Source organism: Diachasmimorpha longicaudata, chromosome 3 (genome assembly GCF_034640455.1).
Source record: "Diachasmimorpha longicaudata isolate KC_UGA_2023 chromosome 3, iyDiaLong2, whole genome shotgun sequence".
In the NCBI taxonomy this organism is placed as follows: domain Eukaryota; kingdom Metazoa; phylum Arthropoda; class Insecta; order Hymenoptera; family Braconidae; genus Diachasmimorpha; species Diachasmimorpha longicaudata.
Genome location: NC_087227.1, coordinates 7527595 through 7554289, shown reverse-complemented (window position 1 = coordinate 7554289; position 26695 = coordinate 7527595). Strand labels below are relative to the sequence as shown.

The following is a 26695-nucleotide window of genomic DNA, read 5'->3' as shown; positions in this document are numbered from 1 at the left end:
AAATAAAACAATAGCAATATTCGATCAGAAAATTTAATCGTTGAGTTGACATTGAAAATCGATAATGTCATTCTCACCCTAATCAATCGACATGAGAAATTGAATGAAATCGATATTTAACATTCGACACAATCATCGATAGCCACCGACATCATGAAAACGCAAAGGGAAATCAAGGCGACAGGCACATTGGCCAGACTCCAACCCTAGAGCTATCAGCTCCAAGCCTCAACCCACCTCATTAGCCCTCCCCCATTCCATCTCTACCCCAGAATTAAATTGTTATAAAAATACCAACCGCTACAATCACTGATACAACCCTCCATCAATTGACGTGCGTGACAATTGTCTCGCTATACATCACGCGAGGGTTATGGTGAATATAGATCGTCCTGAATGATTGCTACAAATGCGGCAACCAGATTATTCCACGTGTTAAATGGTATTGGTTGAAATTGATGAATGTTCCATCATAATTTATTGTTTGGTAATTGTCACCGAAAATTTAGTTCTGAGAGCGAAAGAAACTGATTGTCGACGTAAATCACTGATATTTCCGGAAAAAAATCAAATATAAACTAATGACAGTCATTGTAAAGATTTAAAAAATCACAGTGTAACAAATGTCAACCCTTATTTGGCCGCTATTGAGTTATGGCCAACCAAAAATTTCGCACATAGTGGGCGGAATATTGTATCAAAGCAATAATTTAATGGCACGTATTTCCTTTGGAATTAATTGACAATCTCTCATTCCCCCTTTTGCATACATCGCACACATAAACGGTGACATTTGTGGCTGATTAATATTTAATTATTCTTCATGGTTTTTGAATAATCTGTGAAAATTCAGGGGAAACAGCGAGATAAACCGATTCTCTCCATAAACTATTGATCTTTCGGAAATGCATGTGTCATAATTACCGCTGACAGAACATTAAATAAAAACTTTTAAAAGTCAAGAGCTAATTTTTTGTATTTAAAAAAAATGTCAGACTTTCGCTATCTCTTTACCATATTATGCAACTTAGGATACTCGAACTGCCCTTCAAACTTTGAAAAAATACATTAAAGAAGAAAAAAAAAATCGCCCTCTTTCCATCGTTTGATCTTGAACTGTTGACGATGAAAAAATTCAACATTTTTTTCAACAAAATACTGTAATGAAGTAAAACTAATGGCACGTATTTCCTCCTCAATTAATTAACTTTTCCTCATTTCCCCTTTCGCGCACCATCTAATAACCTCTCTCCCCCTGTCTCTCATTACAATTTTTCTCACACACTGCGATGCACGTAAACGTCAGCAATGTATCCCTACCCCGGTGTGTGTAAATTGCGTGAAAAAGTTCTTTACCTGTGGAGGATTATAAAAAGAAAAAGCAAACGGGTTAAGTACAATGACTTTTAGTGCAGTGACCCTGTATTCACCTAGTGCTAGGTAACTTCCTCCCTTTGGAATCATCATGAACGGAATGTCAATTGCTTGAATCCATATATATATATACTATATTCTCATATGTATTAACACATGAAAAAAATACACACACACGAGCTTCAATATTTTTCAACGACTCAGTAATAACTGAGAAGTAATTTGCGTCCGAACCGGTTTTTTGTTTAAATGATTTCATTCTCTTCTTGTGGTTCTGCATCACAATGCCATCATCAATCGGAATAGTACGATTTTTTTTACTAGTTTATTGTTTTAATAATTATGAAAAAACCAATTTTCCCGTTCAAATAGCATACTTTGATCAAATCAGCATGCTCTGATAGGATTATAACGATATTGTTATCATTCTTTTCATCTGAGACTCCTCCCATTTTGATAAAAATCTCATTACTGATTCTTAGAAAATAATTTAGAAAAAAAATGATCTTTTTTCGATTCTGTATAAAAAACATTTCAATTAATGTTAGTGAAAACAGATCGTTAAAGTTTATATTAATACTATTTCAACCATAATACCAAATTTCGAGAACCGGTCTAATTTGTTCATTGTGATGAATTCCCTCAATTAAAATTTGGGTGAAATGAAAAAAAAATGGTTTCCGTAAGAAATTGCATATTTCATTGCACCAAACTGGAGTCAAACAAGTGTGTGCGTTCGGCTGAAAGGAGCGCTTGTAGGTCAGCCGATAACAAAGAGAAAGTACAATAGAAATATTAAAATGAGTTGATTATAAATTTCCGAGAAAATGACACACATTAAAATTTCATGAGGAATAACGAGGAATTATTTTCATTATTAGTATTAGAAAATAATTCATCACTGGGTATTAGTTCAATCGCCGAACGATTATATATGCTTTCTCTCCTCTGTTCTAGCGGCATTCAGCAATAATCAATTAGTGATGCCATAACACTGATTGAACTTGAATTATATTAGCGACTTACCCAACAGTATTTCGACTTTGCCACTTCGACGGGGTTTAAACGACCACAAACCAATCATATTGCTTGATTTCTATGGATTATTTGTAATTATAGTATTTTTAAAGTTGATATTATTTTATAAGGTTTTAATTTAATTCAGAATAAACTATTTTTTGGATTGAATTGATTTATTATTCGACTAATTAAGCATTTTTAATAATAGAATTTAATGCTGTTGGTCCTTTCCAAGCACCACAGCTTATGGTATTTTCAAAAAAAATATTGCTGGTTCATTTTTGACAGGAAATTGAAATATCTTTCATTTACACAGAATACGGTTTGAAGGAGAACAAATCAATGATATTGATTTATTTTTATGAATTTTTCACGATTATATTATTTTTAAAGATTCAATAACTTGATTTTCACAGAAATAATCGCGAGGTTGTGCAATTGACAATAAAATAGGATTTTTACATTGAATTCAGAACGAATTATGTTAAAATGTAATCCATCTACCAATTATGCAGCTTAGTAAATTATTATTGATAATTAAATTCTGTACGTCCACTCATCATCAATCACTTCAGCTTGTGGAATTTGCAATAAATAACTTTTAGTTCGTTTTCTACTGAAAATTTTGCACATTTTTGTCCGCATCAATTTGATATTTACTTATTGATTTGTTCATTTAACGAAGAGACATAGAATTCAAAAATTAAAGTCAAACTGTTTATAAAGTTGTTGATAATGTCTTGTATGATTATAATAATTGTGGATGGGCGATGAATAATAATGATTTTGTTTCACATTCTGTTAAATAAATATTTTTAGGAGCACCTCGAGGTGCCGCCAATGCCTGTTAGAACAAAACTGCTGGATTTACCGCCGAGCAAACACACATAGAAGTCCGTCACGGCGCACGTGTGACTGGCGCAGACGCCGCATTTACAACAAAACTCATTCCATAATCATGTGGCGAAGCGGAGAAAATAGAACGGGGGTGGAGGGATGTTTAATCATCTAAGTCGAGCTAATTCTTCCGTAATTATTCAAATATGGATGGAGTTCGATATCTTATCGAGATTAAGGAGAAGTTCATCAGGATAATTTCATTACTCGAATTGAACTTTTGAATAATTGAGGGAATAAAATTCTGGCGATTGTCGGGAAAATGTCAAGAGGATAATTGTCGGAGAATGTGCAATTTTTAAAGGACTTTATAATTACGGTAATGGAGCTGCGATTCTCGGAGTAATTTTCCTACGTTTTTCAAAAAATTAACACTCACACTGGAGCTTTTCTTCAAGTACCATTACAATTATTAATTGGCAAATGTAATGATTGCGCGTAGGAATCAGGCAACGATATATACACAGGGGAAAAAAAATATTTTTGAAATAATTTATGAGAAATATTTGAGAAATATCGATTGAAAAAATAAATATTTCCCTGAAGTAAAAGGATATTTGGTAAAAATAATTTTGTTCCTCAGTGTATCTTTATCTCACACCACATTATTACTCACCCTCCTATCAATTATCCTCTCCAGTAATTTACCAGAGTTACTATTCCGAAAGAAAACGTTCCGAGACACTCCAACGTCACTTCCACCATTTTTACGATCTAACTTTCATGCCCCAGGGTAGGAAAATTACATTCGCAAACGGTCTAACGTATGCATTGCAGGGAGGTAATTAACCGCTCAGGGATGATGCTACACTTTTTGATTGCTTCGTCTTTGAAAGAGTCACAAATGTCCGACTGTTGGAGTCATTGCTGTTTGGGGAAATGGGATGTTGAGGCAGCAGAGCGGAAATTGCCGCTAACGGGGTGAAATGTTATTCCCGTAACCCACCATTTTTTTATGACTTATGATGTTTACGAATGATGGTGGAGCAAGTTAGGCTCATTTCCGTTCCAAAAAACTAATTTAGGAGGAACTAAAAAATCGTCTCAATCACATTCAAAATTTAATTGACTCATGAGAAAGAATTCAATGCAATCGTGTAAATACTCCTTGAAATTCTTTGATAATAACAAATTCTGGCTCATTATTCATTAGTTATCAAGTACTTGCGATGATAAAAAATTATTAATTTATCACTTGAGATATGCAAATCCACTACTTTTTACTCTACTTCAAACATCAATGTGTTATCGTCGGTAAGAAGCTTTCTGCAGAACAGGGCAATACCGATAGCGCCGCCTACCCTCGGCCATTTACCCACCACCGAGTGAGCTTTTCCAAAAAAATTGGAGTCATGGCACTAGGGGTTGGTAAAACAGGTGTTCTTCAGTTTCCCTAGCCCATCAACAATTGTTCTTTTATTATTTATCCAGAGAGAACCACCTCTGATTGTCCCATCAATCAATCCTGACATAAATCAATTGATCAAAGACCATTTTTTTTTCAATCAAAGCTCTTACATAAGCACCAGCCAAGTCGAATCAGAATACTAGGTGATCGTTTGAAGGTGTATTCAACCAGAAAACTAGCACACCACGAAATCAGTCCCGCTTGATGGACTTGGTGGAAAATAACCTACTCCCAATCCAAAATGAATTAATCTGGTCATACCTGGTACAATCGATTCTCTAATTTCTCCCTTTAAAACGTTACAGAGCTCGCAATTTTTCTAAATAAAATTCCATATTTCTCTGTTTTTCGATTATTTTTTTGTCATCCGTTGCGCAAGAATTCTCGACTATTGATTATAGTCCAGGAGTATGGGTTCGATTTTCACGTGGCTGACATGTCAGCAAATTGAAAATATCTCAAGGGATTAAACCTATCTCTTGATAACTCATTAATTATAAAGAAAGAACGAAAATAGAAATCGGAAAACACTTTTTTCGAAACTAGTTAAAGACTTGAGAACTCCAACGACCAAAACATTGCGGAGAATTTCAACAGTACTAAAGCTAAATCAATTGACATATTGCATTTCCCCAGTCAGCAAATCAGATAAATATCCTGACCACATACCATAGAGAGTCGTTAACGGAATTATCGTGATGACCATTACATATTCACTTGAATTTTCTGGAACATTTACCATTTCATGTAAAAACTTCTGACTAAAGCTCACTGCTGTCCATTTGAAAATTGATTATCCTCGATACCAATGACACTAATACTTCATAAATTACTCACAACAAATGAGAGAATCAGCAAACAAAAATAGCAAAACGATTTTTCGAAACTAACCAGAAACTTTAGACCTAGTACATTAACAACCGCGAAAACATCTGGATAGGTCTCATCATTCCATAGAAAGCATGCGGAACTAATCGACAAATTACCTCTCCCTAACTCCCTCATTATACTAATTACAGTAGCACATTGCGACTTTCCGAATTCTTTATCACTTCATACAAAGGACTCCAGAAATATTGACTACAGTCGTTCGTCTGCCTTCAAATTTTACGAGATTACTTTCCAACGAAATGAACAAAATACCCAATCATCCATCCAGTATAAATAACAAAGAACGAAAACAGAAGTTGAAAAATAATGTTTCAAAAGTAGTTAAGGACTTGGAGCATTCAACACAAGAAACAGTTGCGAGTATCTCATCACTTCAGCGGAACCAATCGACAAATTGCATTTCCTCAGCCCCGGAAATCACATAAATATCCTGAAAACATACCATGGAGACTCGTCAACGGTATCCTAAGTACAATTACATATTTAGTTAGGCTGTACAGAATTCATACCACTCCTTATATGAGAATTCCCGACAGCTGGCAATTGCTGTCCATTTGAAAATTGATTATTTTCTGAAGGTACAAGGTAATAATAAATAACAAAACAGAAAAGTGGAAATAGCAAAACGATTTTTCAAACATTGTCAAGGTTCTAAACGACCGTATAAACCATTAACAATATCAAAAATATCTAATATTTAATATATACCATATTTTTCCGAGAGACAAGAAAATAAACCAACAAATGACTTCTCCCCCAGCCCCGGAATTCGATAAATATCTCTCGGCACGTGACTAACATCTATCAACAAAGCATTGTCAATCGTCAAAATCACCAAATAGCCGTCGATAAGATTTATTTTTAGAAAATGAGAGCGTACATGACTTTTAAATCGAGGACGCTACCACGAGCAACAAGCACGGCGCACGTTCGGCCTATCGATTCTGGGCATCTCTTCAGAATCTACGGTGTAGCGGGCGTTTTCATTCATTATTCTCCCCCTATCACTCCCCCCCCCTTACCACCCCCCTTCAGGTGTTTGAAGTCAAACACCTGGTAGTAAGTGGAATTGTCAGCCCAAGGGCAAAAGTGCTGAGGTATTCTGGTGATGGACAAACAATCATAATTAAGTTGGCTGAGAAATTCCGATGATTCCTTCTAGGTCAGTAGATCAACAGCGTATGATGGCATCCATTCACTCAGGGTGGGGCAGAATGCAGGGATAAATTCGGTCATCGTATGCAGGAGACCATGAATTTGAACGGAGAAAATTCTGTTTTCTCGTACAAACCGCGATTTTTTAAATTTCAGATCATAAGTTATTCGCTTTAGAAACGCAAATGTTCATGATTGGATGTCTGACTTTTTTTGATTAATGATCGTGAAGATTCGATGGAATCAGAAAGTGGAATAACTATTTTGTATCGGCAAACGACGCATTGTCTTTCAACGAAGAGTTATTTAATGAATTGATTGTTATGAGAGATTATTCACCAGAAGATTTTTTTTTTTGGTTTCATGATTGTACGGGATTTTCTATCAGCGAAGGCAAATCAATTTGATGAAGAGTTACCACGGTGGAGATAAAGGATGAAGTTGAAGCGTTCCCGTGATTAAACTCTATAATTACTTATGAAAGCATTTACGACAAAGTTTTCCTCTATAGCAGCCCTTTTTCGCATAATTTTCCCCACTTCAAAAACCATTATCCTCGAAATTCCCACCGTGTGTGATGATTTAGGTATACGATCTACTCCGTCATAATTAGTGGTTATGAAAGTTTGGCAGAATAGAACGGTCACATCCCGCTTTGGTCTGAAAATGTAGTCAATTTTTTTTTACGAAAGACCATCTAAGAAATTGATTGGGACAAAAGACGTCTGGTGGAAGACACAGCTTTGATTTCATGATTGTACCACAGAATTTCCTTTCGGTGAAAGCACAACCCATTTGCCAAAGCGCTTTCATCGCAAACTCCAAAATTGCCTAGAGGATTTCGTCCAGGATCAACGTCTTCATTGCGACAAGCGCATACTCCAGAAAATGGAAAAAGACCAGTCGGTGATAATTTTTTCATTGATTCTCTATCTCTCAACATTGAACCCCATGACCGTATGGATTTTTTAAAACCCCACCTGATATCAGTAGATAAGATTTCAACGTTAAAGTAACACTGATTTCCTGTTCCATTTTGACAATGCACTTTTTTCGATAAATCGTTTAAATTATCTGTGCGAAACACGACGAACTTTCTTCAGAGCATGAAAATCAATGCACCGTCCAGTGGTCTCGATCACTGGAATAATTGTTTTCACTTGAAAAGTGAAGTTGCCCTCAAAGTTTTCGAGCTTTGTTGGTTCGAGAATCGACGGTTTTTCATTTTGAATATCAATACACTGACGTAATAATGCCCATATGATTCTGACAGAGTTAACAGAGCTACTGGATACAATGTAGGTCAGAGGATATACCTTCCGACAGACATGTACTCCACTGGTGATAACCTTTGACACGTTTACCGTGATATCGGTGGTGTGAGAGCAGCTGGAACTGTATGGAACGGTACGTGAGGGAATATTGCATCTTCAGAAGTAAGTGATCCCTGAATTCTGTATGTTTATCGGATTACAGTACAAAAACTTATGGCTTTATTTTTCTTTTTCACCAGTAAAAAGATAAAGGATCAAATTTTCCTTAAGGTCAAAGGAGAGAAATAGTTGAAGTGTAAAACATTCTTAAGGGTTCGTTTGTCTCCCACGTTTTCTTTACCCCTTAATTCTTCAGGTTATCTCTCATGTTCAACCCTCAGAAATATTTGACTCTTTGATTTTAGTACTTTGTCTGTTAAAAACCATCAAAAAATCGCATGAGATTCCCGATCAACTTGCTTCTATTTTTGCTACAAAAAAAATTAACAAGGACTAACCAGCTGTGAGGGTCAAACGTTCTTAAGAGTTTAATGAGTGAGAACAAAAATGTTTAATTGTTTCCATTACACAATTCCTCTCCTCTACTTGATTCCCAAAAATGTCTGGCCCTTAAACAACGAAATCAACCTCAAAGGTGTTTCGCGATTACTATTTTTTTCCTCATCTAACAAGTCAAAATCTAGCACTCATCAATCTCCTTCAGAAAAAGCTCTTTTCGCAATAAAGGAAGAATCTTCCTTCGAAAAAAAAATCCTTTCCCTCCCTGAAATCAGTTGTTTACAAAAGAAACCGCCTTGAGCACCTCTCATCTCCTCCTTAACCCAACAAAAGTAAAATAAGCTTACGTCTGATTCCCCAATCCATCATCGTGCCCAGTAATCACAGTCCCTTCTAATGAGTTATGTCAGCGGTTAAAGCTCACAGCACTTAATACCTCCAACTCAGGCTTATTTCCTCATAACTCAAAGGTACGTAGGAAGATAACTCCATTAATTCCGTATAAATGTCACAGTCCATCAATTCACAAGATCACTAAGGCCTAAAGTCTCTGGTAGATAAAAAAATCCTCAGTTGGTCCACATTGTTTCCTCAATATATTGGTCATTTTTTTTTACAGTGTAAATAAAAAATATCATGTCCATTTATATATATAAATAGTAGACTGCTCCAGGTGACTATTTGCAGAAAGTTTGAAAGTGTATAGTTGCTGGGCCCTTCTGAATAATTGTAAATAGTTAGTCACCCAGACATTTGTTGAATTAATAAGCCATGTCAACAGTTAATCTCTCTAAATATCAAATTTCATTCTAGTCGATGAGGAATATCGTTGTACGCTGTTACGTATCCGATCACAATGAACTATCTCACATTATTGGATTTCGGAATGAGAAAGCTGATCAGTTGTGCAATTAACCAGTATTCAGCCTTTAATCCTGATGCGTAGGCATGTTAATGATGAATTCTTATCAAAATATCGTCATCATTCTGCGTCATTCAAGTCAATATGGTCCCAGAATTACTCCAAAATTAATAGTTGTGGATTTTACTACCGATGAAGACATCGTAAGTTGAAGGGAAATGATGCTTTATGACACTTGACAATGGTGAAGTGATTTTATACTAGCTCGAGTGGACACAGACGAATGACTCCGGTTGAAACACCGAGAGGCAACTGAAGCTTGGGTGAAGCACGAAGCCAGCATGACCCCCCAACCCCGTGCCATACCGTTGTGCTCCCTCGACCTGGCTCGGCCAATCCTATCTCACCTAGTGCAATCTGTCTCGCTCGTACGTTTACACACCCACACCAGCGGGGGGCATTTCTTCAAGGACTACACCGCAGATTCCCTTTTAACTTGTTTTTTTTTTTTTGTTTTTCTCTTCGTCTTTGTTCGGATTCAAGCCCTCATTTAGGCTTTTTTTTTGGTTCTTCGTTATACGGACACTTGGGAGACAAGTCAAACGAAAAGATTTTCCTTCTCTCGGTGGAATTTTTATTCTTCTTTGGGACGAAGTGGGATTTTCTCTGATGATTGAGACATGTTCCGGGACTATTTGAAGGATTTTTCCATATTTATTATTTTTAGAATATTAGAGCATTGTGAAGAAGATGACGATTTTTTATGCATAATTGTTTGAAAAAGAAAACGATCAGAAGGATCTTTTACAAAAAAGCACAGGGAATGTTTTCAATAAAAAAAAAGGGGTAGCTTTCATAAATAGCGTCGTCCTGAGTGAAATTTTCATGAAACCCGTCTGACGAAAGAGAATAATTCCAATTTTTTATCGTGCCTTTAGAGTTAATAGTTATAATTTTGAGGAGATATGACTCAATATTTACCACTACATTTTTGAAAAGGATATTTATGGTATTTATCCTGGCCCTGATATCTATTATATTTTGTCTGAGTAGACGCGAATTTCCTCTGTTCATTTATTTAATTTGCGAATAAAGAAGATGAGGATGACTGAGAGGTCAGTGATCTCCATCCCACGTAAATAAATTACTCGGAATTAATTCTCATATCTCTCCTTGACACACTCCAGCGTCTGCCAGCGATACGTTCGAGTAACCAAGGATATTATGTAAATACTAGACGAGGGGAAGGAAGTTTGTTTTAATTAAAAAAACGTCCGGTTGGAGTTGGACAGACGAGGTGCGACAATGGAATACCCAGATTACATTACGTGAATCCTATCAGAATTTTCCAGAATCTTTACCCTGAACTTTGAATTCATCCTATGGATCAATAGTATTCAAATAGAAGTAGAACCCTAAAAGGGATTAGAAATAGCAGTTTTTCGGATGTCTGACGAGGACACGATTTACTGCGAAGAATATAAATTCCAATTAATTTCAATTAATTTGAAGGCAATTAAAGGATAATACATATGAATCACGATGACAAACGGAACAGAGATTTTCCCTGAGGTGTCACGAATCGCCAATTAAAAAAGCTTTACGTATGAAAATAGCCGTCAGAATTGTTTTTATAAACCACGTCATAAGGGCATTAGCACACCCTCACCAAGTGAAAATGCTGTGTTTCAAATTCAAGAAAGCCTCGGGGGACTCACTAATTGGATCGTACAGACTAAAAAATTCACGAAAGGTAAAGTATGTTGGTGGCACAGAAACGGAATTTATTTTCAAGAGCTTAGGAAAAAAAGATATGACGTTGTCCCCTGAATAGCACCTGGAGCCTTTCGGTTAATTATTTACGATAAAAAATCGATTTTCTTGTGAGGTAATCTTGAGGAATTCATAGGTGAGAAGTTCTCTAATAACTGGGAACGTGGACATGAGATTGAGACTTTCTGATGACTGAGATATATCTTTCAGAATCCATGTCATCAAATTTATCACATTTTTTCATTTGAATTCAAAACTCTTGAAGACCATTCAACCCCCAATCAATGAAGAGCACCCTTCATTATGATTTTTCATCGCGAACATTTTTCCACCCTTCGAATTGTGCTTCATGACAATTATTCTTAACTAAGGGACTTCACACGTGCTTCTCATGGGACTTACTCTCCCCTCGCTTTGTCGACGTTTCCCCAATTTTCCTGTTTGGTTGGGGGCTTGGAATTATAGGGAATGCCTCAGACATTGTCTTTAATAAATGATCTAAGTGATATTGAAATAAACACCTTCAAGTTGTCTTAATTTAAGACGTTGAAAACAAAAATATCTCTCTCTCTCTTGTCTTCTCATGTTAATGCCAATAAATGGCAAGATAATTAAATAATATCCGCATGAAATACTAGAATAAAATATAAAATCCCTGAAATAGGGAAATCCATCTATAAATAATCAGCGGGGGAGTTCAATTGGTTGTCGGAAGCATATCGAGTAGCAGAAATAACAGCCTTTGGCGCCACTCGTGATTACCTTATCGCGTAGTAATATTAGAATAATTTACTCTTCTCCAGTCATTACAGTTTTCCTTGTGTAACCAGAGAGAAACATAATCTCATGGAAATGTTATTTCTCATTTTGAATTCCGAGAGCACCCTCCTTTGGCTGCATCAAACTCAAATGTTATTTCACTTGTGCATTGCGCACACACGAAGAGGGAATAATTCACAGTTTACACGGTTGGAGAAGTGTAAAGTTGGAGGGAAACTGGGGTTCAATGAATTAAGTAATCAAATTGGGGGAATAGTTTGCGAAAGTTTCAGATGGGTAAATATCAATGAAGTCTAAAGCAATGGGCAAGTTTAGTACTGGAAATGTCACAAGAGCGGAATATCTTTTGTGAATATTCTAAGCTGATAATTCTAAAAGGGTTTCCACTGTTACGTCTGAAATATCATTCCGGGAAGGAATAAAACCGTTTTAATGAATTTCAATATTTACTACTCCATTCACTTCAGTATATGCTATTTTAGTTACTTTAGCTTAAGCTATTGTTGATGCTCATGATCCTCATAAATGGTACAGTTTTGTAATTTCAAGTGAACTGAGAATTTCCCGAAATCATGGGTTCTCCGTGAATAGGTATTTTTGGTACTGAAAATGTAAATCTAATTTCTTTACCTCAAAAAGGATTTTTTAAATAATTTAATACTGATGGTAATAAATTTCAAAAAGAAAAGAATCATGTACTCCAGTCACGCTTTCATTTGTAATTTACTCTGACTAGTTCACGGTACTTCTAAGCCTTCTAACCGACTTTATAGATTGGAGAGAGAATTCTGTCGAGTGAGGGAATTTTTACTCTCACGTCAGCTTGATAATGCCTCTCAGTAAAAACGATCGAAAGATGCGATTAGCAGTTATTAACCCAAGTGCCATGATAATACCCACTTGTATCGTATAAATAATTTAAATTCTCGTAAACTCACCGCGTGTTGAGGGATGGTTCATTAGTATCGCCAGGGGGCACTCGTCGTCATCGAGGATGTATTCTTGATGAGCATTGCCACTGGTGGCTTCACCATTGACCTGAGGGAAACCAAACAATCGATTAAACACATCCACATATCTTTTACATGTTGATAAAGGCCACCAAGTAAATCTAGTCATTCTTAGTCATCAAATTTATCAATGAAAGTGCGTAAGAAAAATTTGAGAATAATCATGAATGTGCAGGATCATGAAAATTACACTTGACACAGAACTATGATTTTGGAAAATCTTTTAGGAACCTTATTTAGCCATGCCATCGATTTTTATAAATAATTATTCACACAGAACAGTCGTCATTTTCAAAAATAATCTCTTATCATTTCATAAGTCTTTTTTCGAACGTGAACGTTCCAAGTTTTGTAAATATTTGTAAAATGTTTTCGAACGAGTCATTATCAGGACTCAAATTTAGAGTCAAATGGAAGTCCAATGAAAGATCTAATATTCTGATCTTAATAATTGATTAGCAATCAATTACGGACACATAGTTAGAAGGTAATTAACGAATTTTGAGATGAATCTAATCTCAATCATTTGGGAATAGTTTAGGAAAGTTTAGGAATACATTCGCATAGTTTAGGAACTAATAGTTTATTTATAATTAATGACTCTTTTATTGGCGTATAGTTAGCAGGTGGAGCAGATGATAAGTTCGAATCTTAATCGGATTTGCATAGATCGATGTAACATAATTTGGGAAGTCTAAAAAACATTAATTCAGAGTTTAGGAATTAACTGTTATTATTTAATTAATGGTTTTCTAATTGTGACTGGGGGGCAGGCTGCGCATGCGCATACGCCCTTGTGGCCGAGGGTATACAGGGTCCCCTTTAGCCTCCTGCTGGTGGTGCACCGGCATGTTTTGGGGGTAATTTTGAACCGAAAAGTCCTTTTCCACTTTTCGCTCGGACGCACCCCTATCGAGATATTGGGGTGAAAAGCACGGCCAATGGGGCGCGAGAGAGAGGGGGAAAGATATTTCTCTCTCACTCATTGGCAATTTTAAAACAATCCTTTGGAGGGGGGGGAGGTGATTAGATTAGATAATTAATGTTTAAAATTGTCGAAATAGATGTCGAAATTCCCAGGGGATGGCTCGCGATTTTCGCGGAATCCGGAGCAATAAACGTGTTTTCTTGATTATCAAGTAAACAAATGGATTTACGGCCTTTTGTCACAAGACATTTTTTGCAGAGAATCAAATTTTCTACAACAAATGTCTTCTGGTGGCATCCCGTAAATCCATTAGTTTATTTAATAATTGGATTTAAAATTTTAACCAAAATCCTCAATTTATTAATAAACTTATACATTTTCGCGATTTTTACCTAAGATAGTCGTTTTCTGGGTTTCGGGGGGGGGGTGATGATTAGACCCCCCCCCCAAGGATTCTCTTGAAATTGCCAATGAGTGAGAGAGAAATATCTTTCCCCCTCTCTCTCGCGCCCCATTGGCCGTGCTTTTCACCCCAATGTCTCGATAGGGGTGCGTCCGAGCGAAAAGTGGAAAAGGACTTTTCGGTTCAAAATTACCCCCAAAACATGCCGGTGCACCACCAGCAGGAGGCTAAATTGGACCCTGTACACCCTCGGCCACAAGGGCGTATGCGCATGCGCAGCCTGCCCCCCAGTCACAATTAGAAAACCATTAATTAAATAATAACAGTTAATTCCTAAACTCTGAATTAATGTTTTTTAGACTTCCTAAATTATGTTACATCGATCTATGCAAATCCGATTAAGATTCGAACTTATCATCTGCTCCACCTGCTAACTATACGCCAATAAAAGAGTCATTAATTATAAATAAACTATTAGTTCCTAAACTATGCGAATGTATTCCTAAACTTTCCTAAACTATTCCCAAATGATTGAGATTAGATTCATCTCAAAATTCGTTAATTACCTTCTAACTATGTGTCCGTCAATCAATTTCTTGCAATTTCCCCAACAGATTATTGAAGATTCCTTCGTTGTTACTGGAGAATTGTAGGAGTGGCTTTTACCGACCTCCAGGGATCTAGTTGGAAAACCGAGATATATTGCGAGCGATCAAGCCTACCTTACCGACTTGTACATAATACAAATCAAACAATAAATAAATAATATACATGACGTATCAAGACAATGGCCATTGATCAAGTGGAATTCCTTCCTCCTCATTAACAATTCATCACTGAGCGACTTTCTTCACTTTTAATAATAATAATTATTATTATAATTATTATTATAACTATATTATGTGAAACCAGAGAGATGTCGATTGACTCCCTCAGCACGTGCTGCGTCCCAAAATTTCCTCCAACAAATATTCGAAAAAATGTGCCATTGAAATGTAAACGAATCATTCTGTAATTCAAGACCACGAAAACGTGTTCCCAAAGCTAAGATCATGTTACAAACGAATCCATTATGAACATTCAGATCTTGAAGGGATAGATATACAAACAAAAAGAATAACGAGAGCATTCTAACTCGAGAAATCTGAGTGACGCTTTTTTTTAGTGATGGTAATTAGGAATTAATTCAGCATGTCAGATATGTAATTTGAAAATAGGGGACTGAAAATTTTCTTAACTTAGAAAAAAATCCCTTCTGTTCTCACTCAATGTTGACAGTGCGTAGAGGGTTATTTTTTAACAATCATGAGAATATAACATTGATACGAAAAATATGAGGAATTCTAAATGAGCTTTTCAATGATTTTTTTTTACGGTGCGAGACTGATTAAAAAATTGATCATTTATTCCTTGATAGAGCAATCTTTATGATTTGAGGGCCTGGAAACTACGATTCTAATCTGGCTTCGCTGAATTAATTCGCTTTTTTTAAACCCCGCGGGACAAAATATCTCATGTGATGATAACGTTCATGTGATTATAACATCGCATACGCCAGAAAATACTTTTTACTGAACAGTTTGTCACACGTTATTGTTAAAAAAACTCGCTTTTTTGGTGATGGCATTTCACCATGAATTCAAAATAACTGTACATTATTTAAAAATATTCGTGGGAAATGCTCACCTGCACCAAACAATACTGCTGTGGATCAACCTTGTCAAGCCCGTATTTGGACAGCATCTCTCTGACTACCTGAGCCGCCGAGTCTCTGACACTTAACAAAAGGGTCTTGTAAGGCACATCTTTGCACAGGGCTTCACCATAAATTTTTAATGTTCCCCCAGTATCGGGACCACCGTCTTTACTACGGAATTGCTGCAGTTTTTTCTCGAGTTTCTGCTGTCTACGGCGACGCATCACAGCTTCCGGATTTGAAATACTCCGGGTGAAACTCGTTTCAGGTAATTCTGAAAGGTAAATAGAATGATTTTTCTTCTGGGTCAAGTGTGAGAGAGGCAGAGAAAAGATTTAGTGGATTTTGAGAGCAGGTAAAAATTTTTATTTCAAATCTATCTAAGAACTTTGGATCTTGTAAATAGAATTAGAACCGTCCGATGGCTTTCGATTAAAGACCTATCGATTTACGCAGGTGGGAGCTTGGCAACGCAAACTCGCTAATCGATAGATGTAGTACTTTTACATTAAGGGTAAGAATTGTGAATAGTATATTCGTAGATGAGTTTCGGTCATTTTATAAAGTATAACCGTTGGAAATTGAATAATATGGATAATTTTCATCCTCTACTTCACTCTTTTTCAAAAAGAAATTCCTGTCTGGGAATTTAATCAAGTGCAGACACAAATTCCTAGCTATTTATTTCTCTTTCAATTTGTGTCAATTTTTATGTAAATATGAATTTATAACCAGGCAAGAATTTCTGGTTGAATATTAACAATTGTTAAACGATGTCGTTATGATTACTCCCATAAGAATTCTTGCCTGTCTGTACATTCATGTTTGAGGTGAAATTTGTGGCTGAAATACTACTCGGCCCAGATTAAAATTCTGAAAAATCATTCTCATTCAATATCAATAGATGACAATAACCGAATAGGAATATGCATTCAAGTTTACGACGCAATAAATTTTTCATATGCCATAAACTCAATTTGATAAAAATATTTTATGTACCACCCCCATAAATGCATTATTCACTCACCAGTATAAAGTTTTTCAGCAACACCATTCTGATCAACTGGCATTGTGCTCTCATCCTGTTCAGCACTCTTAAGACGGCTCAATTTCTCCTGTTTCTTCATCTGCTTTTTCTCTCGTTTACTCAATTTTCGTCTAAAACTCGTGCCTTCACCAAAACCTACCCCCTGAGCATTAGTTTTATCGTCAATTCGACGGAGAAGAAATCGTCCTTCTCTATCGTCAATATGCCAATTGAGTTGAACGAGCAGTGGCTTCTCCTCAAGCCCCAACTTTCTCTCCTCTGAAAGCCAAAGGAAATGATCGATCATTCACATGTCTCAATTCAATTGATTTCCTCTCTAAGAGTATAACTTACCTCCGTTCTCATGGATCTCGTAAAGTGCATATTCAGGAACAGATAACATGCGCATATCGGGACGGAATTTTTCGATAAGGGTTTCGATCACAGCCTGACTAGTTGCGTCTGAGGCCACACGAATGCATTTTGTTGCTACTTTTTGACCACTGTCTTGGAAGTAGAATCTCATGACTCCATGAAATTCCAAGTCCTGAAATAATTTAATATATTTATGAAATAATACTTACTACGAGTGAACAAAGTAGTACTTGGGGATGTTCGCAATTTTATCTGGGCCCAAAAAAATATTTCTGTTATTCAAATTAAAATGAGACCAAACTTTAGACAGGAATTTGATATGAGCATCAATTCATAATCGCTCAGACAACAAAATTGTTTTCATAACTAATTGCCCGTCCGAACAGGAAGTCCTGTCTACATATGACGTTTTGTTTAGTCAGGAACTCCTGTGGGGTAACGAAATTGCAACTTTAGGACGTCAATTCATATTCTGACCTGAATAAATAAATTCATGTCTGCACACACAAACTGACATAAATTCTTGTCTAGGCATAAATTCATATCTAGACTATTTCCTATAAACATGGAATAATTATTCACCCATAAATATAATTTTCATCTCATCAACTCACTTCGTTTGGTTCCGATAGCTCGAAGAGATCCAGTCGATTGGCGTTCCATTGTTCAATAACCCCACCAAGTGCTTCGCGTTCAGCCTTTTTGTTAGCAGCTTCCGCAGCCATTCTGCACGAATAAGAAAATAAGTGATTCCATTAAACCGGAAACCATGAATTTCGAAGAAATCGTCTGAATTCACAATGAAGCGCGTCAAGTAAAATACAGAGGTAAAAAACATTGGGGGTCGTAGAAAATCACTGAGAACTTGGGGGAAGACTGTTGAAGTGGATGGAATTTGTGGGAGGAGAGGCAAAAACACTTCAACCGAGGACGTAGGTCATTTGTTGGGACTAGAGGGTTCTTTACCTTCCCCTCCCACCATTTGGTCCTTACCCAACATTCCAGCTACATTTTGGCACTTGGGGTGGGAATTGAGTACAATACACTCTTCGGAAGGTAATTATTCACTTGACATCACGACTCCTGGTTTCTCCCTTTCAGATGAAGTAAGAATTTAATTGAAAAATGGTTCTAAGTTGAGGATAAAGATAAAGAAGGGGGATTTTTATGAATATGATTATTTTGCATCAAATCTTCGTGGAAGTTACCCAATAAACAATAGAGAATGGATGGTCACTCCATGAAACATGAATAAATGAATAATAAATGCGATAACATTTAAAAACTCGTTTCAACGAAATGAGGGCTTGAAAAATGCCAAAATAATTTAAATACGTGAAAGTTTTTTTTATAATTTATTTCTATTTCCGATTAAAATTCACTTGATCATATTTATGAAGGGTAACGGCTACTCTTTCATGAACTCTCCATCAAGAATAGACACAAACAGTGAAAATAATGGTGTTTGCATATCAATAGGTCTGACCCCTTTTGAAAAAAAAAAAAAAAAACTAAAGCACCGGATCTACCAAAAAGTCATTCCCACCGGGTGCACTCTCATCCCCACACAATCTCTCCATTGTCAACTCACAAACGTGCTCAATCCCCATTAGCACACAATATGAGATACTAGGGCCACACCCGACCTAATATTTGTATGATTGGTTCTGTCCCATAATCACGGATTACGCGGGATACTCAGATAATAGAGGCTATTAAAAAAATTTGTTTGATGTCATCGACAATTGGATGCACATCAGAAAAGGCAATAAATGCTCGATAGATAATTTCGTGACAAAAAACATTGGTCTAATTTTTTTCTCCTTAAAAAAATATTATTTTCAGCGTTTCCCCCATAAAACCTGATATTCAATTTTTCATTTTGATGTAACTGTTTAATGCACTAGCCTCAGGGATGCTTTCGAGAATTCATCTGTATGTCGTCCGGATGTAGTGTCCTAACCAATAGCTGTGATACCCCCAGCGACAACTAAATAACTCAGTCGTGAGTAACACGGGAATGTCGGTTACATCCTGTCGGCGTGTAGACACGTATTTTACATGCTTACACCAGCGGAATTGTAAATAATAATTAAGATGGTACGCGGTTGTGCACTATGTTGTTATTGAGTACGTGAAAATATGTCGTTAGGGGATCTGTGATCAAGTTTTTTGTGATATTCCAGTTTTAGAGATATATTTTGACGAAAGAAAACATCATAAACATTTCCTCTCACAGGTAAAAAATTATTAATGTTTAATGACAATATTATTTTTGGGGCACAGGTTTTTAACAATTTTTCAAAAAGGTACGTAATAATTTTATTCGTTATTTTAATCCCTTCGGATTGTTGAATATAAATCAAGCCTGTGGGATAGTTCTCGCAATTAAAATTATATTTCGTAATGCAAGTGCATTGTTTATGGATCGGTTAATCGTCCAAAAACATTGCATCCGGTTGACGAGTGTCTCAAGTACTGACGTGTGCATTAGCACAGAGCGGACACCTGTTGCTTCCGCACCTCTTGAAAGATTCACATCCGGATAATTTAATGATGCGTGTCTAGGATTTGGGGGTTGTAACGAAAAAATTGATGTCGTCAATCAATTGGAAATGGGAAAGCGATGATTAATGTGCTTAAGCCAAACATAGAGTCAATCATCAGAGTTAGATCACATTAAAGTTAGCATTAGTGAATTGTTTACTATTATTTAACCAAATTGAATTACTGGATTGATCATGGAGCAAACATGCAATTTCTGAAGTATTTTAGTATCAAATAATCACGTTGGATTTATTTGCGCAATAAATAGTTCATTGATAATTCCAATTTAATTACTGTCAATTTCGTTTAATAATTTTACCCATAGATCAGTTCAATAATTTAATTATTTTTCAAATTTCATTGGAGATAAATTGACTTTACTTATTGTGAAATTTAATTTTTCATAATACTAATAAGCTGATGATTCATGCCGATTCCTGCGATTTTTCACCGTCAATGCTTCATTTGTGGTTTTAATCACAATTTTACAACTGTAAAATCATAAAATTATATCTGAGGCCTTCACTCAAGAAATTCATCCAGAAAAAGAACTAATGACTTCATTTGATACCAAGAACAATGATTTCTTCATCCAGAAAATTTCAATGGCTTTTTTATTACCAAAATTATGAATACAACATATTTTCCATGAATAGGACTTCGGAGTGATGAAGGAAAAAGACTAGTAACGAGTGTGTGACTGATGATAAAGTGTAAATGAAGTTCATTGAGCATTCGATAACAATGCATCATTAAATTCGGATTTAACGTCGATTGATGTCACAATTGAATACCGATTGTAATCAATTTTTATATTGTCACTATTTTTGAACTGAATGCCATGGGAGTTAAAGTGACATTAGAAAACTCAATGCGAGAAGATTGTGAAATTACGAATGTTATGCTCTAGAATCTAAGCCGCCGGTGGTAATTGACTTTTCGCTCTAATTTTTCACGGGAAGAATTCATGCTGTTGAAAGGATTTTCCTTGAAATTCATCAATTCCTAATGATTTTACCATTTTATATCAGAAAAATAATAGTAATAACTTATTCATATTTCAGGTATCGACCAAAAATAATTCTCGAATCATGGAAGATTCGGCCGTCAAATTATTCAATGGAAAAACATTCCATTTACTCAATTTCTTGAATAAGAAAAATCTACTCCTATTTCTTCCAAATCTTCATTTATAGCACTAGCAAAATCCTCTCAAAAATTAAACTTACTCTTCTGGCACGGTCATCCTTGCCACACGCCTCGAAAAAATAAACCTCAAGGTGATAAAAAGCCCCCCGAGATTCAAGGACGTTTCACATTCCCTAGGGCAACGTGAACTCCACCGAGACCGTATCGAATTGAATATTAATCCTTTCTGGTGGATGTTCACCCCCCTCAGTAGCTCGATGACGGAAAATTTTCAAAAAATTTATTCCCGCAAAAACCTCCAAATCCACTGATGCGATAATACAAGGCCCACTTTTCCGTAACTTCTCGAGTCCATCACCCCCAACCGCCTCAATCTCATCAACACACTTCACCTTTCACAAAATTAATATTCCAAATTAGCGTTAAATTCACAACTGAATTCTCATCCAAAATTCAAACACTTCACGAATATGAGAATGCGCGCGCAGTCGCAACGCCAAGCGCACTTTGGGCCCAACCGCTGTGGAATGGGCCCGGCTGTCAAATTAAGGGAAATGCAAAGTTAACTTCGCATTTGTTCTTCAATTTGTTACGCTACACTATCGATTAATAATTCCCCACGTGTTTTTATCCATTTATTGTGTCATTATAGCAATTTATATTGATGTTTGGTGGATTGACGAGTGGCTGAATGAGGAGAGGGCTTCGTGGCGACTGACACGCTGGAATGTCCCTGCCGATAGGCATTCTACGGTCTACGGTACGCTCAACCTAACCGGTATCCGGTGGGGCCTTGGGAGCGTACTACAGTGCGTGCCGATGGGTACGATTTAGGTGGGAGTGGGGGACACGGGGAGACAACCGGGGCCCGAGGGGAGGATATGTTCTCATTCGTTCTATTGATGCGCAATGCCTCCAATTCACTTTTATTTTCACTTTTCTCCGAAGGTAAACTATTTTCCGATCAATTATTCAAGATTTATTTCAAAATAACTGCGGTTAATTAGTTATAATTTAGGGCTCAGGGTAGATAAATTTTAATTGTGCAGTTAAAATTAAATTATGAATTAATTTACAAGTAAAAGAAATTAATAATGGGGTGAATACAATCACAGGTAAACCAGCCTTCATATTGTTCGTTTCTAGTTTGCGAACTGATGGTTCGTTTGAAATATACGAATTTCGTGATCCGTGACCATAAAAGTTATCAAGATTGGCAAAAATTAATCAGACAATAACTTCATTAAATTGTCTTCGTAATTGATCTAGTGACTATTTTTTTTAAATTTTCATCAGCCGTAGAAAATTGTGTATTTACATGAACGAACGTGTTCACTGACTGGCTTGTATAAATTTCCCTTCTGCATAACTTTCCATTCTTTCATAATTTGCCTTCTAGATCCATAATTGGTCACAAGATAATTTTTCACAATTATTGGAATCGTAAATGTTGATTTTGTCACAAAAAAAAACAACTACCAATGAAAAATATTCGTTTCAACAACAGGAAATGACTCAAGTCCTCTAAAAAATATTTTTTATTGCTGCAACAGAAATGCCACGATCACAAAATAACAGAATTAAAAATCCAGTTGACATTTCTCGGAAAAATAAAAAATAAGAATAGTTTATTCACATTCTTAATAATGAAAATAATGAAGGCAGAGGCGTTTTTCTGAGTCGTTGAGCCGCAGTAAGCGTCTTCCAGATTATCCGTATGACGGAATTTCATGGGTGAGCCTCTTGATATGTATGAGGAGAGCACTTGAGCATGAAGTGATTTTTTTTTATTCATGCAGAGGGTAGCAAAGGTTTGTTACCACATTCCATCGTGGGAGAATTATCAAGAGCAGTGAATGAGCCGAGATTTGTTTCCACCCTCGGATAATAATTACGTGGGGATGATTAGTGACTATTTTAGGGAGATCGACAAGATCCTCACAGGTGGTGGGGGTATGGGGTTTTCGGGCACGTGGTACGCTCCTGTAAATAGGTGCACGATGGCGTCACCAATGAGCGTCCACGGCGTCCACCCCGTGTGCCGGTAGTATCCCAAACTCCTGACCAGGTGCGCACAACATCGCACAACACTTAGACACGCTCAGCTGGGTGAGAATATGCACTCAGCGTATTTATAAAATTCGATTTTGACAAATTTTCGGGTGCAATTGGCCCGTTTGATGAAGATAAATTACATTTAGTGTCGACAAGTTGGAAAAAATTAAAACAATTGCAAATCCACTAGAATTTCATTCAGTTATAAACTAATCAACTCTAATGACCTATGTGATAGGAATAAGCCTCCCCGACGGATTATCTCCAACAGTTTCTCAATACTTGTCCAAAAATTTGTAGAAAAATATTTCATATCCATAAAAAACGTCTCATCTTTCCGTTGAGACTGAACGATCCCCCAATTTTTTCAATTCGCGTGACCATTTCCGAATGAAAAACCGGTACCCATGGGGGATCATCAATGAAGGAACATATGCCCCCCCATTGTCTCGATGATTTCAGGGTGCACTAGAAAAAGGGAATTGAGAGGTCACCGTATACCTCAAGTGTACCGAGATAAATTCAAATTTGCACGACAACATAGATTATTCATTTCGACAAAATGACGAGAAAAAAATGTTGAAATTTTTTCAATTCAGTCAATTAACTGTGAATTGGAGGCAAATAAAATTGATGAAATAATGTTTTCCCGCACCCTGGACAATGGAGATAGGGCAGCTTCGAGAAGTCTTGGAAATGCAGTGGCTTCGGTTCATACGAGTTCTTACGACCGACATATGGCTCGGAAGTAGAAAATTTTATTATGTAATAACGCAACATTGGTATTGATCAGCAGCACTGAAACGAGTTACGTAATGAATATAATAATTATCAAGTTTTTGTGGTTTAAAAAGACCAGAAGTAACAGATGCCTGTTGGCATGATTGGCAGCGCTGGATATTTAATTGCTACAAGACTTTTAATTCTTAAAATTTGAGTATTTCCACACGATAAAGCAGAAGATAACAGTGATAATATGATCCAAGTCGCTGTCAGCTGAGTCCTGACCGCTGTCTCAATATTGAAAAGGGTTAATGTTTGCAAAAATCTAGCTATTTTCACTAACTTTCGAAATATTAATTGAAAACTTTGCAATAGTCATATTCAACTTGAGCCATTCAATGTTTTCCATCAAATATGATGATTTTAAAACAATGAAAGGTACTTTCTAAATCCTCCGGGTGATAAATATCCCGTAAAAAATCTATAAACCTCTTTTCTTGTATCCCAAGGCTGAAATGAGAGCACATGAATTCCAGTTACCTTCGACATAAAGAAAAACCTCCGCTCTTTTAATTATTCAGTAGGTCTTAAGAAAAACCGAGAGACGAGGAATGACGCGTTAGTTCTGGTGTACAATGACAAGAAGGTGGAGCTCATAAAAAAATCGTTGAGGTACATTCATGCTTCGTCTTGAAGCCTGTTTATTCAATCCCTAGGCTCTGTCTCATGTATGGACATCATCCCTTGATCTTGCCACCCACGGGTTTTCCTCATTTTCCTTGAAATTTATTTATCATCAGTCTCGAAACGTCTGAATGAGGAAGTCTGAACGACACATTGGACTCGTATAATCCAGAACTGTCAAATAACTGTCCAGGACTGTCGTCTATCGGAAAACAATTGACCAGATGGAGGGAGACTAGTCTTGGAAGAGGATATCACCGCACCTTTTTTTCCACTGGGTAATTTTAAGATGTTCCTGTTGTCCGGGATATGGTTCACTGTTCATGATGATTAGATGGAGAACATTTATTTTATTTGATTTTGTGCTATTGCAGTTGAAGGTGCAATACTAAAGCCCAAGAGCCCTCATTACGTAATCAGAGACAAAGGTGGGAATAGGGTAAAATTCGTCAGGGAAAATGCGTTATAGGTGATTCTAGGGGTGTGAAAACGTGTCCCTATGTTCGCCAATCTCGTTTGGAAGATAGTGGAATAATTTTAGAAGTCCAATTTGTTAAAATTATGCGGATGTTATATAAATAATTTGTAAACAATTCATTGCCTCCCAGGAAACCGGAGAGAAGTGATCGATTAGAAGGAAAAATGAACGAAAGACACAGCAATAATGGAAAACAGTAAAAAAACCATGAAATAGCCGACCAAAAGAAGGACAAGGAGAATGGAAAATAAACCGTGAAGGACCGCAACACCTCCGCACTATTTACACCTTGAGGACCACGAGATACACCCATAAACCCAATGGATAATTGCCTTTGTGGCCGAGCGACATCATTCAATCAGAATAATGATTTACATAATTAAATGTGTGAGAATACTCGCTGGTAAAGCTCTATAAAAACGAAATCCACTCACAGAATTTTTATTCTTCAACTTCTTTCATAACAAATCGATTTACCATAATCTTCCGATAAAGTGGAGACAACGATTTTTTTAGAGACGAGCGAAAATATTATTAATTCGTCTCGAAAAAAAATAATAAAACTTTGTTGATTTATGGAAACAGGAATTATCTTCTTGAGCTGCACTACCGAAAAATTATGCGCAATATTGATCGATTATTCACCTTTATTAAGGTAATTTTCAATGGACTGCGGGGTAAATTTGACAATTTTGGCATGAATTGCCATTTCAACAAGTTTATCCAAACCAACAGAAAGCATTTACGAGTCAAATTTACGATTCGCCGATGTACGGTGAAACAGTACGAAAACATCGAGTTCACTTCCGATCACTGGACCTATTCCGTAATTTATGTCAGATTTTCTTCCCTTTGGTCATAAGTTGGAATTTACAAGCGAATGCTGAAGGAACTCATCATGAATCGAGTGTAGAAGGAAAGAGAAAGACAGGTCGGCCACCGGACTAGTGGGTATTAGATAGAAGAATGGATGGTGAAGAGAAAAGGAGGCTGGGAAAGGGTACAGCGACTCCAGGGGAACAGGGGTAAAGAGAGAGGGGGGGAGGTACTACTGAACAAGACTATCGAGGCAACAATTTTTGCACTTAACTTCATACACTCTGTGTCGAATAATACTAGCTATTATTCTCTCTCGAGTTTAGAAATTTTTTGATGATTCTCATTCAAATCGAACACTAACTGATGCTGATACGTCTTCCTGGCTCAATGTAATGTGGGATGACTATATCGTTTTGTGGGGGAGAGGTTTTTACGTTTACTACGGCGTAAGAGAATGTCATGGAGGCACCTGTTTCTTTCAGGAGAGCATTGAGCTCACGTTGCCCCAGTGGCACAGTATAGGCGTGATCAATGTGTCTGGATTGATGACAATTTCATGTGCATGAAAAAATTTTGTAGAATAATCTCGCGAATTATAGATAAAATACTTCGGAATTTTAATTCAACTTCTAGTAGTTCTTGGGGTATTGTATTGGAAAAATTGGTAGATAGAGGAGGTGAGCGTTTTTCATAAATGGAAAGATCTGAATGAATTACAAAAATTTTGAAAACGATTGTCATATTTTCTTCAAATCTATTTGTATTTTCTTCGCATAGGTAAATAGAGTTAAAAAACTATGAAATAATTCTACAGAGAAAATTCTGATAGAACTCTTAAGGAAAAATCGACTTCCAGTTCAAATTATTTG

General features: G+C 36.5%; 1 protein-coding gene across 9 annotated transcripts in view; it reads right to left on the bottom strand.

Annotated features, from left to right (window-relative positions):
• Nucleotides 1–26695, bottom strand: part of Cno (canoe) — a 45493-nt gene that overhangs the window by 16521 nt on the left and 2277 nt on the right. For 3 of the 9 annotated variants that reach the window (XM_064116580.1, XM_064116582.1, XM_064116584.1), the window contains exons 1-6: nt 21148–21877; nt 17986–18097; nt 17351–17543; nt 16997–17275; nt 15960–16243; nt 12871–12970 (exon numbers count right to left, since the gene is read on the bottom strand). In XM_064116580.1, coding sequence (XP_063972650.1) covers nt 12871–12970; nt 15960–16243; nt 16997–17275; nt 17351–17543; nt 17986–18097; nt 21148–21164 — 985 coding nt within the window. In that variant the 5' untranslated portion in view covers nt 21165–21877. Of the gene's footprint in view, nt 1–2400; nt 3203–8864; nt 9705–12870; nt 12971–15959; nt 16244–16996; nt 17276–17350; nt 17544–17985; nt 18098–21147; nt 21878–26695 lie in introns of those variants that run through there. The other 6 variants (XM_064116583.1, XM_064116589.1, XM_064116590.1 and 3 more) reach the window with 6 other exon arrangements.